The 17,509-nt window shown below is 38.0% G+C and overlaps 2 protein-coding genes across 14 annotated transcripts in view; one reads left to right on the top strand and one right to left on the bottom strand.

The window, feature by feature from the left end:
- The window catches only part of LOC141415543 (uncharacterized), a 340,659-nt gene that overhangs the window by 248,797 nt on the left and 74,353 nt on the right, over positions 1-17,509 (top strand). The gene's annotated exons all lie outside the window — the stretch shown is intronic.
- Positions 1-17,509, bottom strand: part of LOC141415544 (zinc finger protein 782-like) — a 96,405-nt gene that overhangs the window by 42,460 nt on the left and 36,436 nt on the right. For 9 of the 11 annotated variants that reach the window (XR_012440530.1, XR_012440531.1, XM_074052396.1 and 6 more), the window contains one exon: positions 14,653-14,779. The exons of the other annotated variants lie outside the window; for them this stretch is intronic. Coding sequence is in view for 7 of the 9 variants with exons in the window: in XM_074052393.1 (XP_073908494.1) it covers positions 14,653-14,779 (127 nt within the window). In the remaining 2 variants the exon portion in view is untranslated. The remainder of the gene's footprint in view (positions 1-14,652; positions 14,780-17,509) is intronic. 11 annotated transcript variants of the gene reach the window in all.

A 17,509-nucleotide genomic window follows, 5' to 3' on the forward strand; every position in this document is an offset into this window, starting at 1 on the left:
ATTAGAGGGAATGGCCAAAATTTTCAGTTTTGATAAGTTATCAACTCTTTAGAATACAAGACATTGAATGAATGCCTGAGACAAGATAATGACAAAATCTTAGGGCGCCCCTCTTCCCCTGCAATATAGTGATAATTATCAATATTCAAAAAGTATGGCTTCAATTTAAAGTTACTTTCTATACCAAGAACTACAACAGTTTCAGCTTGAGTGACAGAAGACAATATATGCAAACACTGAGATGGCATATATGTTTAAATTATCTGACAGGGATTTTCTTTATTTTTATATTCTTTTTTTTGTATTGTTGTGCTGGGGGTACCCTGTGACATTTACAAAAGGACTTATAATACATTATAGTTAAATTCACCCCCTCCATCATTCTCCTTTATCCCTTCACCCTCATTCCTGGAATAGTTTAACAGGTCTCATTTTCCCATTTTCATACATGAGTACATAAAATTTGCACCACAGTCACTCTCCTACACTCTTTCCCCATATCTTCCCCGCTCCAACTGTTGTCAACCCCCAGACAGGACCTGTTCTGTCTCCTGATCTCCAATTTTATAAAATAAAAAAATTACATTTTTGTTTGTATAAGATAGTTCTACAGGGAGTTTCTGTGTGACATTTCCATGTATAGATGTATTATAGCCTGAATTGGGTCATCTTTTCTACTTTAGTTCTGACAGAGATGTTAGATTATCACATAAACATTTTAAGAAGCTACAGTGAACATGGTTGAGATAAAAATTGGTAAATCACAGCAGAGAGATGGGAGACATAATAGTAGAGATAAATATAAAGAAATAAAGAAGATTTAAAGTAAACATTTCAGAGTTGGAAAATGACTAAAAATTCAGTAGATGGGTTCAGCAGCAGAATAGAGGACAGGGGAAATAATCCATGAACTCTGAGGTAGAACAGCAGAAATTACCCAATCTGGAAAACAGAAATAAAGTCACCAGGACCTGTGACACTCTAATATAACATCTAACACTGGTGTCACAGGAGTTTCCCAGTGAGAGGAAGAGGAGCTGAAAAGAAACAATGGCTTTCCAAATTAGTGGCTGTCAGAGGTTAGGGGGTGGTAAGGAGAACTGGGGTGACTGACTACAAAGGGGTAGCAGGAAGATCTGTTTGGTGATCAAATGGCTCTGTGATCTGACTGTGGTGCTGGGTACACAAATCTATACCTGTCTTAAATGTCTTAAATGCAGCTTCCTTGTATTGATGTTAACTATAGTGACGTAAGAAGTAACCACTGGAATACTACAGAATTAGGATTTAGAACTGTTATGTCTTTTTGGCAGATGGATGCTTGTGTCCTTATGTAAAGTCACTTTCTGTCACTGGCAACTTTCTTTCCTCTAAAGTCTACTTTACCTGATATTAATATAGCCAATCCTGCTCTGCTATGATTTATGTTGTGTGGTATAGCTTCTTCTACAACTTTACTTTCAACCTACTTTTTAATTTTTTAGGCAGTTTTTTTCTTTTTCTGGCAGCACTGGGGTTTGAACCCAGGAACTCATGGTTGCTAGGCGGGTGTGCTTACCACTTGAGCCACTCTCTATTTACCTCTTTTCTAATCTCTATTATTTTCTTCCTCCTACCACCTTTAAGTCTAGCTTGCTCTTCTTTCTTTCCTCCTGTAGGATGGAAGGCTAGGTTTTTGCTTTGAGATCTTTCATCTTTTTTTATAATGTATGCTGAATTCCCATCTTCACATGATTTTCACTGCATCAATTTTGGCACATTGTGTTTTCATCCCGTGTCTCCAGATGTGTTTCTAATTTCCCTTGTAATTGATTCTTTGACCTGTTGCGTGTTTAAAGATATGTTCTTTATTGTCTGTGACATTTCCAGTTTTCCTTTTGTTATTCATTCCAAGTTTCATTAATTGTGACTGGAAAAGATACGTTATATGTATGATTTTAATCTTTTAAAATTTATTAAATTTTGATTTGTGATCTACCATATGATCTGTAATAGAGAATGATTTGTGCGCACTTGAGAAAAATGTGTAGTCTGCCCCAATTGGGTGAAATCAACAGTGTATGTTTGTAGGTTCAACTGGCTTATAGTGTTCATATTCTCTATTGATCTGTCTAGCTGTTTTATTCATTAATTCATTCATTCATTGAAAGCAGAATATTAAAGTGTCCTACTCTTACTATAGAACTGTATATATTGCCCTTCAATTCTGTTGCTTCATAATAATGTATGTCCCTTTTTGTCTTCTGTAACAGTTTTTTAATTAAAGTCTCTTTTTTCTGATATATGATTACTGCAGCTTTCTTTTTCATTATTATTTGCATGGAAGATATTTTTGTACTACACCACTTTCAACTTACTTCTGTTTGTACATCTAGGTTTCTGTAGGCAGCACAGTTGGTTCATCTTTTGAAAAGTCTGTCTATTTAGATCTGCCTTTTGATTGGGGAGTTTATTTACATTTAAGGTAATTCTGGATAAGGAAGAATCTACTTTGGTTTTCTGCATAATGTCTGCTTTTGTGTTCAGTGATTTTCTTTTTGTAAAAACACATTTTGGCTTCCTTCTTCTTTCCTTCTGTGTATATTTTATAGGTGTTTTGTGTCCATCACAGAGACCATAGTATGTAAACTTGTCATCAAATTTAACTATCTGTTTTATATCTGGTGTTTGCAGATTATTCACATTTAAAAAGTGATTTTCGAGAAACTGCCCAAGCTATCAAGGGTATACATATTCGAAAAGCCACCAAGCATGTAAAAGACGTCACTGTGAAGAAGCAGTATGTGCCCTTCTGGCATTACAATGGTGGAGTTGGCAGTGTGCCCAAGCCAAACAGTGGAGCTAGAGACAGGGTCAGTGGCCCAGAAAGAGTGCTGAAGTTTTGCTGCACATGCTTAAAAATGCAAAGTAATGCTGACTTAAGGGTTTAGATGTACATTCTCTGGTCATTGAACATCTCCATGTGAAGAAAGCACCCAAAATGTGCTGCCATACTTACAGAGCTCACGGTCAGATCAACCCATACATGAGCTCCCCTGCCACACTGAGATGATCCTCACTGAGAAGAAGCAAACTGTTCCTAACCAGAAGAGGAGGTTGCATGAAAGAAAAATACACCCCAGAAGAAATAGAAGAAACAAAAACTTATGGCATGAGAATAAATTAATCATAAAATAAAGCAAATAAAAGTGAAAAAATAAAGATAAAAAGTGATTATTGTGGCTTGATTTTTTAAAACTTTTTTATTTGCTGTATTTGTTCTTCATTTTTTCCCCACCTATCTCTTTTTTGCCCTTTCTTCTTGTAAAGAATATTTTATATAAATCTATTTGATCTCTTCTCTTGATATATCATTCATACTTCTTTAAAAATCTTCCTAGTGGTTTGTACTAGTGCTTCCAATGCACATTTTAAAGTAATCGAAATGAAAGCAGTATACAAGTTACCTGAATACCCATTTACTGTGGCACTGTTCAAGCAAAGACTTGAAATCAGCCTAAGGACCATCAACAGATGAATGGATACGAAAATATGGTATACATACACAGGAGTATTATTAAGGCACAAAGAAGAATGAAATCATCCATCATGGATAGAATTGGGGGACATCATGCTAAGTGAAACAAGCCAGAGAGAAAAACATGCATGGCATGGGGTGTGTGTTCCCTTATATGGAAACTTTAAAAAAGAAAAAAAAAGAAGACCTGAAAGAAGGAGTCTGGGGACTGGAAAGGGAGAAGGGGAGAAGGCAGAAGAAGAGTGGATGGGTATGAACAATACACAATGTTTAAGTGTATGGAAATATCACAATGAGGCTGGATATGGTGGCACATACCCATAAGCCCAGAACTTGGGAAGATGAGGCAGGAGGATTGTGAATTCAAGACCAGCCTGGGCTACACAAGACACGCTCTCAAAAAAAGAAAATGAAACAACAAAACAAAACAACAAAATACTGAATTCCATTAACTTGCATAGTTAATATGTACTGATAATTATACCAATAAAAATTGATGACTTGGACTCCATCAATATTAAAAACTTATATTCAAGTGGTAGAGCACCTGCCTAGCAAGCACAAAGCCCTGAGTTCAAACCCCAGCATTACAAAAAAAGACCCCCATGAAAAGGAAAACACAAGTGAAAGAATGGTATTAAAATATAGAAACCACATATCTGACAAATGACTCATATTAGAACTATATAAATTCTTTTGCAGTGCTGAGGATTTCAACTCAGGACCTCACACTTGCTAGGCAGGAGCTCTACTATTTGAGCCATTCCACCAGTCCAAATTCTTAAAACTCACTGGAGAACATACACACATATCCAATTAAAAACTGAACAAAAGTAAAAAACAAACAAACCTGAGCAAAAGTCATAAACAGATATTGTGCTATCCAAGGATTCACAGATGGCAAAAGAACACATGAAAATATATTTGCTAAATATATTTACTGAAGTTCCACTAGTCATTTGGGAAATGCAAATTAAGACCAAAATGAGTTACTGTTATGTACCTATTATAACCACTAACAGAAAAACTAGTGACAATGACAAGTATTTGCAAGGATAGGGAGTAACCAGATTGATGGAAATGAAAACTAGTATAGCTACTCTGGAAAATATTTGGCAGTTTCTTAAAGAACAAAACATACACTTACCATACAATCCAGTGATCACATTCCTTGGCGATTACCCCAGAGAATTAAAAACTTATGTTTACAGAAAAACCTCAACATAAACATTCATGTCACCTTGATATGTAATAGCCCAAACTGGAAACCAAAATATCTTTCAATACATGAATGTTTAAGCAAACTATGACACATTTGTTCAGTGGGATACTACATAGCAAGAAAAGAAATGAACTACTGGTATATATGACAACCTTGATGGATCTCAAGGGCATGATGCTGAATGCAAAGGCCCATCTCAACAATCAAATACCATATGATTCCATTTATGTAACATTCTTGAATTAGCAATTGAAACAGAGAGAGAGTGGAAGCAGATTATTGTTTTTGGAGAGGGAGTAGGTATGATTATGAAGGGATATGTTACCACAGTGAATAGTAATCTTTGCCATGAAAAAAGAGTTCTGTGATTGTGGTGGTGGTTACATGAATCTCCATAAGATATAAAATAGCACAGAAGTTTCTTTTTTTCTTTTTTTTTTTGGTGGGATTGGGGATTGAACTCAGGGCTTCATGATTGCAAAGCAGACACTCTACCACTTGAGCTACACCTCCAGCCAATCCTGGCAAGGATTCATTTTCATGCATTGTACCAATTTTTATTTATTAATGTTGATACTGTATTACAGTTATATAGGAAGAAAACTGGAGAAGAGTAAAATTTTAACTGTTTTAAAAAATAACATCATGGATGACTACAGAAAAACTCACAACCAATACAACTAGCCAAAAGCAAAACTACCTCCCAGGATAACCCAGGCAGTGTCAATCCATGGGCCACAGAGCTGGGTAAAACAGAGAACAGACAGTAAGAATAACTAATCTCTCTTAACTACAATCTCTCTCTCCCAAGCTGCATGAGGAAATCCCTCTAGTCTTAAGGTTTCTAACATGGAAAAAGTGAGATCAAGGTTTTGCCACCATCCTGGGATACAGTTCAAAGAGTGTAACAATTGTTTTACTTATCATTATTTACTTTGAATGCAAATGAATTGAATTCTCCAATTAAAAAAAAAGACATAGATTTATGTCTGGCTGCATGGATTTAAAAAAAAAAGCAAGTTCCAACAATATGCTGCCTACAAGAAACTTTAATTATAAGGGCATGAATGGAAAATGAAAGGATGGACAAAATAGTCCATATAAATGGAAACCAAAGAAAATAAAAAATAAAAAGCAGGAGTAGCTATACTTACATTAAACAAAATAGAATTTGCTTAAAGATCTCTGTAAAAAGAGATCAAGAAGGCCATTATAGAATGATAAAGAGATCAATACCATAAGTAAATCATAAATATATTTGTAGCCATGACAGAGAAGCTAAAGCATCTTGTAACAGACCTACAAGGAGAGGCAGTAACACAATAATAGTGGAGTATTTCAACGCCTCACTTTTGAGAATGGACCAATCATCCAAAGAAAAGATCAGCAACGGAACTTGCAAGTTAAATTACAACCTCGATCAAACAGATCTAACAGACATTTCCAGAACACTCCAAATGACAACTCAACAACCAAAGAACATGTATTCTTTTCAACAGTACATGGAACATTCACCAGGATGGGCCATATGTTGGGCCTCAAAACAACTCTCAAGAAATTAAAAAACAAAAATCAAAATCATAGTAGGTAATTTTACTGATCACAATGGAACAAAACTAGAAATCAGCAACAGGCAAAATGGTGGAAACTCTGTAAATACATGGAATTAAACAATATGCTGCTTTATACTAAACAACCAATAGGTCAATGATGAAGCTAAAAAGGAAATTTAAAAATGTCTCAAGACACATGAAAATGGAAGCATGACATATCAAAACTTATAGGACACAGCAAAAGAAGTGCTAAGAGGAATTTTATAGCAATAAACCTCTACCTCAAAAAGAAATATCCTAAAGAAACAATTACACCACAGAGAATTAGAAAAACAAGAAGTAACTAAACCAAAAATCAGTACAAAATAGTAAGTGTGAAAGTAAATGAAATAGATAATAATACTATAAAAAAGATCAATGAAACAAAGAATTGGTTTCTTTAAAAAACAGATGTAGCCTGGTGGCTCGTGCTGGTAATCCTAGCTACTCAGGAAGCAGCTATAAGAAGAATTGCAGTACAAAGCCAGCCTGGGCAAACAGTTCAGAGACACTATCTCAGAAAACACCATCACAAAAAAGGGGCTGGCGGAGTAGCTCAAGTGGTAAGAACATCTGCCTAGCAAGTGAGAGGCCCTAAATTCAAACAACAGTGCCACCAAACCCTCCTCCATGCACCAAAACAAACAAACAAAAAAACCAGATGTAAATGGCAGACAGAATAAGAGAAAAAGAGAAGTTGCAAGTAAAATCAGAAATAAAAAGGAAAACATTTCAACAACTACCACAGACATACAAAAGAGCATAAGACACTATTAAGAACAATATACCAACAAAAAATCTAGAAAAAATGGACACATTTAACCCCCCAAAATTGAGTCACAAAGAAATATGAAACCTGAACAGACCACTAATAACAAGTAATCAGACTGAATCATTAATAAGTCTCCCAAAAAAGGAAAGACACAACCCAATGGCTTTACTGCTAAATCCTAACAAACATTTAAAGAAGAACTAATGCCAATTCTTTCTAAACTGTTCCCAAAACTAAACAGAAGGAAATTGCTCTGCACTTATTCTACAATCCAGCATCACCATGATATTAAAACAAGACATGTCCATGCAGTGTTGGTGTTACAGTGGTGAGCATAGCTGCCTTCCAGAACAAGACAGTGATAAAACTATAAGCCACTATCTCTGATGAACACAAATGTAAAAATTCTCAACAAGATACAAACAAACCACTGGGGGATTAGGTAAGAAGACAGAGGAAAGAGAACTGTGACCTCAGGGAAAAGGCAGAGAGATAAGATTGAGGATTCATAGTGTGTGGGGGGTAAGGGGTGGGGAGGGCAGTGAAAAGCTTATAGTAAAACAGGTGACCTGAAGCTCTCTGAAGAAGATGCATCTCCTGAAGACTTGAGACCTTGGCGGACTACATGGAATGTGGTAGGTTCAGAGCCAAAATTACCTTGGGCTGTCTTAAGAGGCCCCTTAATAGCAAATTATCCTAACTTTTGTGTGTGACCTAATATTCTCTTGACTAGTAGATAAACCTCTCAGAATGTAACACAAAGCTTTGCAGACCTCTCCCCTCCACCAGCTTAAACAAAGAATGCTGTAAGATAAAGTCTGAGACCCTTGGAAGGGTCATCCCCCTGTGCTGCAGCGGGTCTGCCTGATATACCTGCCCATGTATGTGATTGGTAAAGGAATTGACTCATGACTTTCTTTTGTTTCTGGAAACAAAACAGTGGCTCAGCCCTGTAATCCTGGTTATTTAGGAGGCTGAGATTGGGAGGATCTGGCTCCAGGCCAGCCCAAGAAAATAGATGAGATGCCCCCATCTCCAAAATAACCAGAGCAAAATAGAATGGAATTGTGGTGCAAGTGATAGAGTGATTTCAAGTGTTAAACAATGTAGTCCTGCCAAAACCAAACCAAAACATCGTGTAAACTCTTTCAAGGATGGGCATGTCGTTCAGGGTAATTTGAATCCATGTACCTGAGTCATGGTCACTCATATTTGGCTCTGAATAAACTATATTATTTCCTATTAAAAAAAGATACAAACAAACCAAATACAGGGGATGAACCAATTCGGGTTATAATAAGCATATACATGGAAATGTCACAAGGAAACTCCCTGTATAGCTATCTTAAACAAACAAAAACGTCTGTTTTCAGAGAACAGGAAGGTAAAACACGTCCTGATGGGGGCCGGTACCAGTGGGAGGGGGAAACATAAAGAAAGGGTGTAGGAGGGCGAACATGGTGGAATATTATGTCTCATGCATAAAAATGGAAAAATGAGACCTGCTGAAACTATTCCAGGAATGGGGGGAGGGGATAAAGGAGAATGATGGAGGGGTGAATTCAACTATGACATATTGTAAGAGCTTTTGTAAATGTCACAATGCATCCCCAGTACAACAATAATGATAATGAAAAATAAAGAAAAAAAGACACAAGCAAAAAAATTCAGTAATACATTGAAATAATCATTCATTATGATCAGTGGGATTAGCACTTGATCATAGACTCCAGTATGATTCAACAAATTTGATACATCACATTGGCTGAATCAAGGACAAAAACCATATGATCATTTCAACACCACTTCATCATAAAAACTCTCAACAAATTAGGTAAGTGAGGAATGAACCTCAACACGATGCAGGCCCATAGCTAATACAATACTGGAAGCTTTTTCTCTACGATCTGAGACATGTGGCTACTTCTAGTTGACATAGTACTGGAATTCTTAGCCAGAGCAATTAGGCAAAGGAAAGAATAAAGGAAGTCAAAGTGGAAGGGAAGAAGTCAAATCTTCCTTGTTTCCAGGTGACATGATCCTATACATAGAAAACTCCAAAGATTCCACCAGAAACTGTTAGAATTCATAAACAAATTTGGTAAGTTTACAGGATGCAACACCAACATACAAAAATCAGTGGTATTTGTATCCATCAATAGCGAACTCTCTGAAAAAACAAACCAAGAATACCATCCCATTTACAATATCTACCAGAAAATAAAATAACCTAGGAACAAATTTAACCAAACAGGCAAAGGATCTCTAAAATAAAAACCATAAAACATTGATGAAGGAAATTGAAGAGAAAAATAAATATAAAGACATCCTGTGTGCATGGATTAGAAGAATGAATATTGTTAAAACGACCATACTAACTAACCAAAGCAACCTACAGATTCAAACTACCAATGACATTCTTCACAAAAATAGGAAAAGCAATGTTAGGACTGGGTGTTAGCTGAGTGGGAGAGACTTGCCTAGCGGGTGGTATGGGGTTCTGAGTTTTTAATCTTAAAAATTCGTATTGAACCTTAAAGATGCTAAGTAGGCAAAGCAATCTTGGGCAAAACAGCAAAGGTGGAGGCATCACAAGACTCAAAATATACTACGAAACTGTTATGGTCAAAACAGCATGGTACAGGCATAAAAAGACATGGAGACATATGGATCCAAAATAAATCCACACTATCTATACAGCCCACTGACTTTCAACAAAGGTAACAGGAATACACAATGGGAAAAGGACGGCCTCTTCAATAACAAATGGAAATTTTGGATATTCACACCACGCAGAACTAGATGTAAGGCCTGCACAAGGGAAAGACTTCATGACATTCGATCATGCAAGGATTTTTTGTATAAGTCTCCAAAAATAAAGGCAACAAAAGCAGAAATAGAAAAAAATGATTTTAACGTCAAGTTAAAAAAAAAGAAAAAACAAACAGAAAAGAAACTTGTGTGCAGCCAAGGAAATAATCATCGGTGTGAAGAGACAATTCCAGAATGGAAAAAATACTTTCAACAATATGTCTGATAAAAGGCTACTGCACAAGAAACTCAACTCGAGAGCAAATGAACAATTCAATTAAAAAATGAGCAGAGGCCCTGAACAGAAATTTCTCAAAAGAAGACCAACTAGTATATGAAAAACATTCAACATTTCCAATCACTAGGAAAATGCAAATTAAAGCCACAATATTGCTTTACCTGTTAGGATGGGGATTTGTTAAGGACAAAAGATAACTAGTGTTGGCAAGAACGTGGAGAAAAGGGATGCTTATACACTATTGGTGGGAACCTAAATTGGTACAGCCATTATGGAAAATGGTATGGAAGTTCCTCAAAAAATTAAAAATATGGCTGAGGCCATAGTTCAAGCAGTAGTGTGACTACCTAGTAAGTGTGTGGCCATGAATTTAACCCCTAGTACTACAAAAAAACTAAAACTAAAAATAGAACTGCCAAATGACCCACATATCCAAAGGAAAAGCAATCAGCATGCTGAAAGATATGCCATGTTCACTGCAGCACTTTTACAGTAGCCAAGATGGGGAATGAACCTAAAATGCCCACCAACAGACATGCACAGTGGAGTACTATTAAGGTGTAAAGAGATGAAATCCTATTATTTGCAACAACATGGGTGAACCTAGAGGACAGTGTGCAAAGTGAAATAACCCAAGTGCAGAGGTACAAATAACGTGATCTCTCTTATGCATGGACACTACGAAAGTCAATCTCATAGAGGCTGAGAGTAGAACAATGGTTACCAGAGGCTGGGGGGAGTTAGTCAACAGGTACAAACTTTCACTTAGAAGAAATAAGTTCTGGAGCTCTACTGTATAAAAGGGTGACTGTGATCCACAATCATGTAGTGTATACTTCAAAGCTATTAGAAGAAAGCTGGGTGCTGGTGGCTCACACCTATCATCCTAGCTGCTCAGGAGGCAGAGATCAGAAGGATGTAGTTCAAAGCCAGCCTGAGCAAAAAAGTTCACACTATCTCGAAAAACCCTTCAAAAATAATAGGGCTAGTGGAATGGCTCAAGGCGAAGGCCCTGAGTTCAAACCCCAGGAATGCAAAATAAATAAATAAAAACAAAAAACCTGTTAGAAGAGAGGATTTTAATATTTCTTCACAAATGACAAATGTCTGAAATGATAGATATGCTAATTTACCCTGATTTGGTTGTTAAGCAATGTGAATGTATACAGAAATATCACAGGGTAACCCATAAATTTGTAAAATTATTACCTGTCAATTAAAAACATTAAAAAAAACCCTTTTTAAAAACAGTATAGGTGAAAAAATAAAAATTATGGTTGGGGATGTAGCTCAGTGGTTAAGTGTTTGCCTGGAATGCACTAGGCCGTGGGTTCGATCCCCAGTACCACAAAATAAAATACAATAAAATAAAATTACATTTCTTCTTAGAAAGACAAGTCAGAGATAGAAAGTAATGCAAAACATATATGTAATAGAAGCTCTAATCTTCAACTCAATAATAGAAAAAGAGCAGGGCACCGATGGCTCACGCCTATAATCCTAGCTACTCAGTAGGCAAAGATCAGAAGGATAGCAAATCAAAGCCATCTGGGGAAATATTGTCGAGACCCTATCTCAAACATTATCCAACCAAAAAAGGACTGGTAGAATGGCTCAAGTGGCAGAGGGCGTGCTTAGCAAGTGTGAAGCCCTGAGTTCAAACTCCAGGACCACCAAGAAAAAAAAAAAAAGAAAAAAGAAATCCCCAAACCAAAAACAACAAAATATGATCTGAAGATTTGGTCAAACCCTTTATTACTGGCTTTGAAATGACTGGAAAAAAAATACATTTAAGGTTCAACATTGTTACTCAGTACGAAATGCAAATTAAAACCAAGAAAAATGCAACTGGATACCAACCAGAATAGTTAAAAATAATGACTCACCAAGCAGGGTGCCTGTGGTTCATGCCTGTAATCCTAGCTACACAGGAGGATTGTGGTTCAAAAGCAGCCAGGGCAAAGGTTTTTTATCTCAAAAAAACCTATCACCAAAAAAGGGCTGGTGGATGGGTCAGGTGGTAGAGCACCTGCTTAGCAAGTGTGAGGCCCTGAATTCAAACCCCAGAACTGGGAAAAAAAAAAAAAAAAGACTCACCAAATGTCGGTAACCAAAGACATCTTTGGCCAGTTTGGAAACGTTCAGCAGCTTCTTAAAATATTACATATAGAATTACCAGAAGACCCAACAAGTCTATTCCTCAGAATTTACTCAGGAAAAATAAGGAAAAGGGTTAATCGGAAAGCCTCATGCTTGCCAGACAAGCGCTCTATCACCTGAGCTAAACACGGAGCCAGCCTTTTTGTTTCCATTTTGTAGCTGAGAAAGGATCTCCACTTTGCGCAGGCCTGGAACTAAAATCTTCCCTGGAAGTGGTGGGATGATCCCTCCTTAACATACTTTTCTACTTTTTGTTTTCCTACTGTGCAATCCACTTCAGTGGCAGCAGCCCGCAGGCAGCAGTCAGGCAATGGGCCCAGCCACAGCTGGCCCTGGCATGGACACTGTGACAGGCTACTACAGTAATATGCCTTCTTCCTGAAAGGCAATCTAGCAGGGTACTCTTAAAAGGTAATCTTCTGGGGATAGGTAAGACACCTAAAAAACTAGCTAGCATTTGTTACCCTTAATGCAGAGAAACTAAAGCAGATACCTTAAAGCAACTGAGGCCAATAGGAAAAGGGGACCAGGAACTAGAGAAAAGGTTAGATCAAAAAGAATTAACCTAGAAGGTAACACCCACGCACAGGAAATCAATGTGAGTCAATGCCCTGTATAGCTATCCTTATCTCAACCAGCAAAACCCCTTGTTCCTTCCTATTATTGCTTATACTCTCTCTACAACAAAATTAGAGATAAGGGCAAAATAGTTTCTGCTGGGTATTGAGTGGGGCAGCAGGAGGGGGTGGAGTGGGTGGTAAGGGAGGGGGTGGGGGCAGGGGGGAGAAATAAACCAAGCCTTGTATGCACATATGAATAATAAAAGAAAAATGAAAAAAAAAAGGTAATCTTCTGACAGAGTTAAGCTTGGTTTACAGACAGATAGGTTTTAACTTTGTAACTCTGGCCTGTCAAGATGCTACAGGAGTACAACTTCTGTTCTAAGACGCCAACTGTCACTCTAACCATGGACTCTAGGTAAACTGAGCTTCGGGGCTAAGTTGGTTCAACTTGACTAAAAAACACTTGTTCTTTACCCGGACCTTTCCCTCTCTGTGAGATCACACTGACTATGGGACAAGCCCTTCCCCCTTTTCCTCCTAAAGAGAGATCAAAGTACAGCATGATTCATCAACTATAGTTATGCAGTTCATTCAGAGGCAAGAGCAAAAACCGTGAACATCAGAATGCCCAGCCAAAAAGCAGAAACTAGAGCAGAAGGGATCAGAGTGGCTATTAATGTTTCCTATACTTCCACTAGGTGGTGACACTAGACATCTTTGGACACTGGATCTGCTTATATTCAGCTAACACTAACAGTATTTCTTTCACGCACAGCATGTGATTACTTTTTTTTTTTAACCTATATGCTTTAGGTAATCCTGATGGAATGCATGTATCAATCCAATGATAGATGGCCAACCCAGATGGCAGAGATTCCCAAATCCCTCAAGACTGAGGAATGAAAAAGAAAAATCTTGAGGACTAGGCAAGAGGAGAATGTAACAGGGTCCTTGGGTAGAGGAGCCCTAAAGGAAATGCCACGCTGGCAGGAAAATGACCCGCTCCAAGCTCTAGCTTCTGGCTCACAATGCCAGGAGGAAGACGTATCTCCCAATTCTAGTAACTTGGGCCCATAGATCAATTGACATGCAAATTTCCCGGCTTTTGCTTCACTGTTATGAGCAAGGTGGAGATGGACCGAGAATTTCTCTCTCTCCTATTTTGGCCAAAACTATAAATAAATTTGTTCTCTATTTTAAAAAAAAGAAAGAAAAATGAAAACACATGGTCACAAAGATTTGTATGTGAGTATCCATAGCAGCTTTATTCACAATAGACCCAACCTGGGAAAAAAACCCATGTGTCTACCAACTGGTAAAGGATAACAAAGTGTGGTATATGCACACAAAGGAGTACTCAGCAGAAAAAGCTACTAGTACACACAAACACATAAATGAGTCTCAAAAACATTACACTAGGTAAAAGAAGCCATACAAAAGGTGTATGTGTAGCTTATGATTCCATTTATATAAAATTTAGTGAGAAGGTAAAACTAGTGCAACAAGGAGCAGATCGGAAGTTGCCAGGGGCCGTGGGGGGAGCAGTGAAGGAAGAGGACTCCCTGCAAAGGGCTACAAGGAGTCTTTGCACTGACAAAAATATTCCGAGTCTTGATTTTGATGGAGGTAATCAACTGATTGCCTTGTACATTGGTATATTGGTACTTGATGTTCAATTGGTTTTCTGTTAACTCTATCTCAACAGAGGTGATCAATATTTTAAAAGGAAAAAACAGTATTTCACTATAGCGGGAGTCACATAACATGATCAGCTCACCCATGGAGACGAGGTGGCTGTAGTTCTCCAGCATCACGTCTCTGTACAGGGTCCTCTGAGCAGGGTCCATGTGCCGCCACTCCTCCTGTGTGACTTCCACAGTCATGTCGTTGAGTGACACCGACGCCTGTAACACCACACTTCTAATCAACTTGAGGGTTCAGAATCAGGGGCAGGAACATATTTTTGGAAACTAACTTATTTTGTTCATTGTTGAGGTATTAAAATAAAGTGCTTATAAAGGATGCCTATCATTGCCCTAAACCTGTCTTATACTTTAGGGTTATATAATTAGTACAAATTTTATTTTCATGCTGATTTATTTGTATTTATTTTTAAAAAGTAAAATTATACACTTATTGGCATTTAATATACTGAGGAAGCTAAGTGCTTTGTTTTTTAGGTAAAATTATTATAGAGAGGATTCCTATATACATTTCCAGTGAACCAAAGGATTATGCCGAATAATCTCTCTGGCACACACCCCAACCTAGGTTAGGTTAACGAGGAACCCCTGAAAATACACATGTAAGGCTGAGCGGTATGACACACAACCAGATACACATTTTAGGAGGAAAACTCTAACAAAATGATCCTGAGACAGGATAGCCAGGGTAAGGTGACAGAGAAATTAGAAAATATATTTTAAAAAATCAAGCCTGTTCAGGAGCTGAGACAGAACCAGGAAATACAGTGGAAAAATCACGACAACAGCAAAGAATTGAATCAACTGTTCAAGAATGTGCAGACCAGCATTCTTTCCACCAGCCCTCTTCCCTTTTAGGTGTTAAATGAGATACGCTGCCCTTGCAGAAGTAATTAGGCCTGGGAATAGAAGTGCCTGTTTTTTAATAAATCTGTGAACACATAAAAAAAGAGACACCCATGTCATAAGACCCTTTGTAAGGCCAACCCAGACCCCTTGAGTGACAGAATCAAAACAGGGCAACTGGGGGGTTTCTAGGTAACCATACATCAGGCGACCAGCTCTGAACTGGACACCCCCAGCACAGTTAAGGGACATAAATATCCCGGAATGAAGGCTGCCCATTGAGCCCTCTGCTCCCTGCTTCTGACAGCTTGTCAGTGGTGCTGCTAGCCTACTCGCCCTTTCCTTGTACCCTGCTTTGTCTTCCTACACTAAATAAATATTTGGTGGCTTGCTACCTTGTGTACCTCCTTCATAGATTACTTTGAGATTCATTTTGTCATTATTCCAAGGTCCTAGGGAGTCTTAGTGGCCTCAGAAAATTGAGAGTTCTGCTCTTCTATTGGGGAAAAATCCTCTCTTCCAAATACACTACTGGTGAGAGATCTTGTGCATTTTAGCATCTTTAGCAGTATCCTCGCCTTCTGTCTCTTAGAGGCCAGTAGCATCCTCAACTGTGATAATCAAAAACCTCTCCAGATACTGTAGAGTGTCTCCCAGGAAGTAGAATGATCCACAGTTAGGAGACATGGCTCTATATCAACAGTGGAGTTAAGCAGCAAAACAGAGGACCTAATTTTTTGGGGGGGTGGTAGGACTGAGGTTTGAACTCATGGCTTCAAACTTGTAAATCAAGTGCTGTACCACATGAGCCACATCTCCAATCTGTTTTGCTCTGCTTTCTTTGGAGATGAGGGAGTAGGGGGGAGGGTCTCTTGAACTATTTGCCTGGGCTAGCCTTGAATCACAATCCTCCACATCTCAGCCTTACAAGTAGCTAGGATTATGTCTGTAAGCCACTGGGCTGGCACAAAGGATCCAATTTAAGAAAAACAATAAAAATTTTTAAAAAAATGGGAAGCTAATCTTTATAGGAAACAAACTGGTCATTTTCTTGCATATCTATACACAGAGATGCTGCATGAGCAACTGGGTACAGACTCATGATACCTTACACAGAGACTGGACAAGTTAATGAGTAAGAAGCTGACTAAAGGGTCACAGTAAGGCAGATGTTCTTCATTTCCACTCAAAATACTCATACAACACACAGAAGCACTTATCTACTCCACTTTTGGCTACGCCTTCTTGGAACACACAAGGGAGGTCTAAAATGAAAATACTGATCTAGGAAACACTAGTTGTTAAGATGGTAACTGAAGTCATCAGAGGACATAGAAACTGAGAAAAGACCAAATACAAAATTCAAGGAAATGGTACTTAAGAGGTGAGGGCAAAGAAACATAGGACATGAAGGCTGGGAACAAATTTCTAAATGGTAGAAAGAGAACTCAAGAGATTACTCTACAGGCAACTAAGAGACAAAGAACTATAAGCACAGATTCCTGGAGGTCAAGATGACACACTGAGCACACACACTTATACCCCTGCCTCCTAAAACACACTTAGGTAAAATATAACACCCACTACAAGTGTGTGACAAAAAGGGAAATATAGGGGAGCATCTCAGCAGAAGATTGGACAATTCAAACAAACTCTGGAAGACTGAGAGCAAGAAAGTATTACATAAGAAAACCAGAGCAATGGTTGTTCCTGTGGGCAAGAGTGACAGGGAGCTGCTGAGAGCCCAGACAAATGCCCAAGCCCAGACTGTGTGAAGACCCAGGGGAGGTCCTTACTTTGTGTCCACCTCACAGACATCTTCAGGAAATCTTCTTGAGAGGAGCTCTCTACCTATGGTCATAAAAATGATTTAGGAGCTCAGGGCTGCCAAAGGCAGAAGCAGAGAGCTATTCTTGTATTTTAAGTTTCATATACTTCTATAGGTGATGACAAAGTGTAAGATTTCATTTTCTGATTGTTGATGGACTATGAATATTATTTATTTTATACTGGTCTTGCATCCAGGTAACGGGTAATAGCTTACCTATACATTAACAGTTTACTTGTAAATTCTAATAGTTTACC

Source organism: Castor canadensis, chromosome 13, assembly GCF_047511655.1.
Source record: "Castor canadensis chromosome 13, mCasCan1.hap1v2, whole genome shotgun sequence".
Lineage (NCBI taxonomy): Eukaryota > Metazoa > Chordata > Mammalia > Rodentia > Castoridae > Castor > Castor canadensis.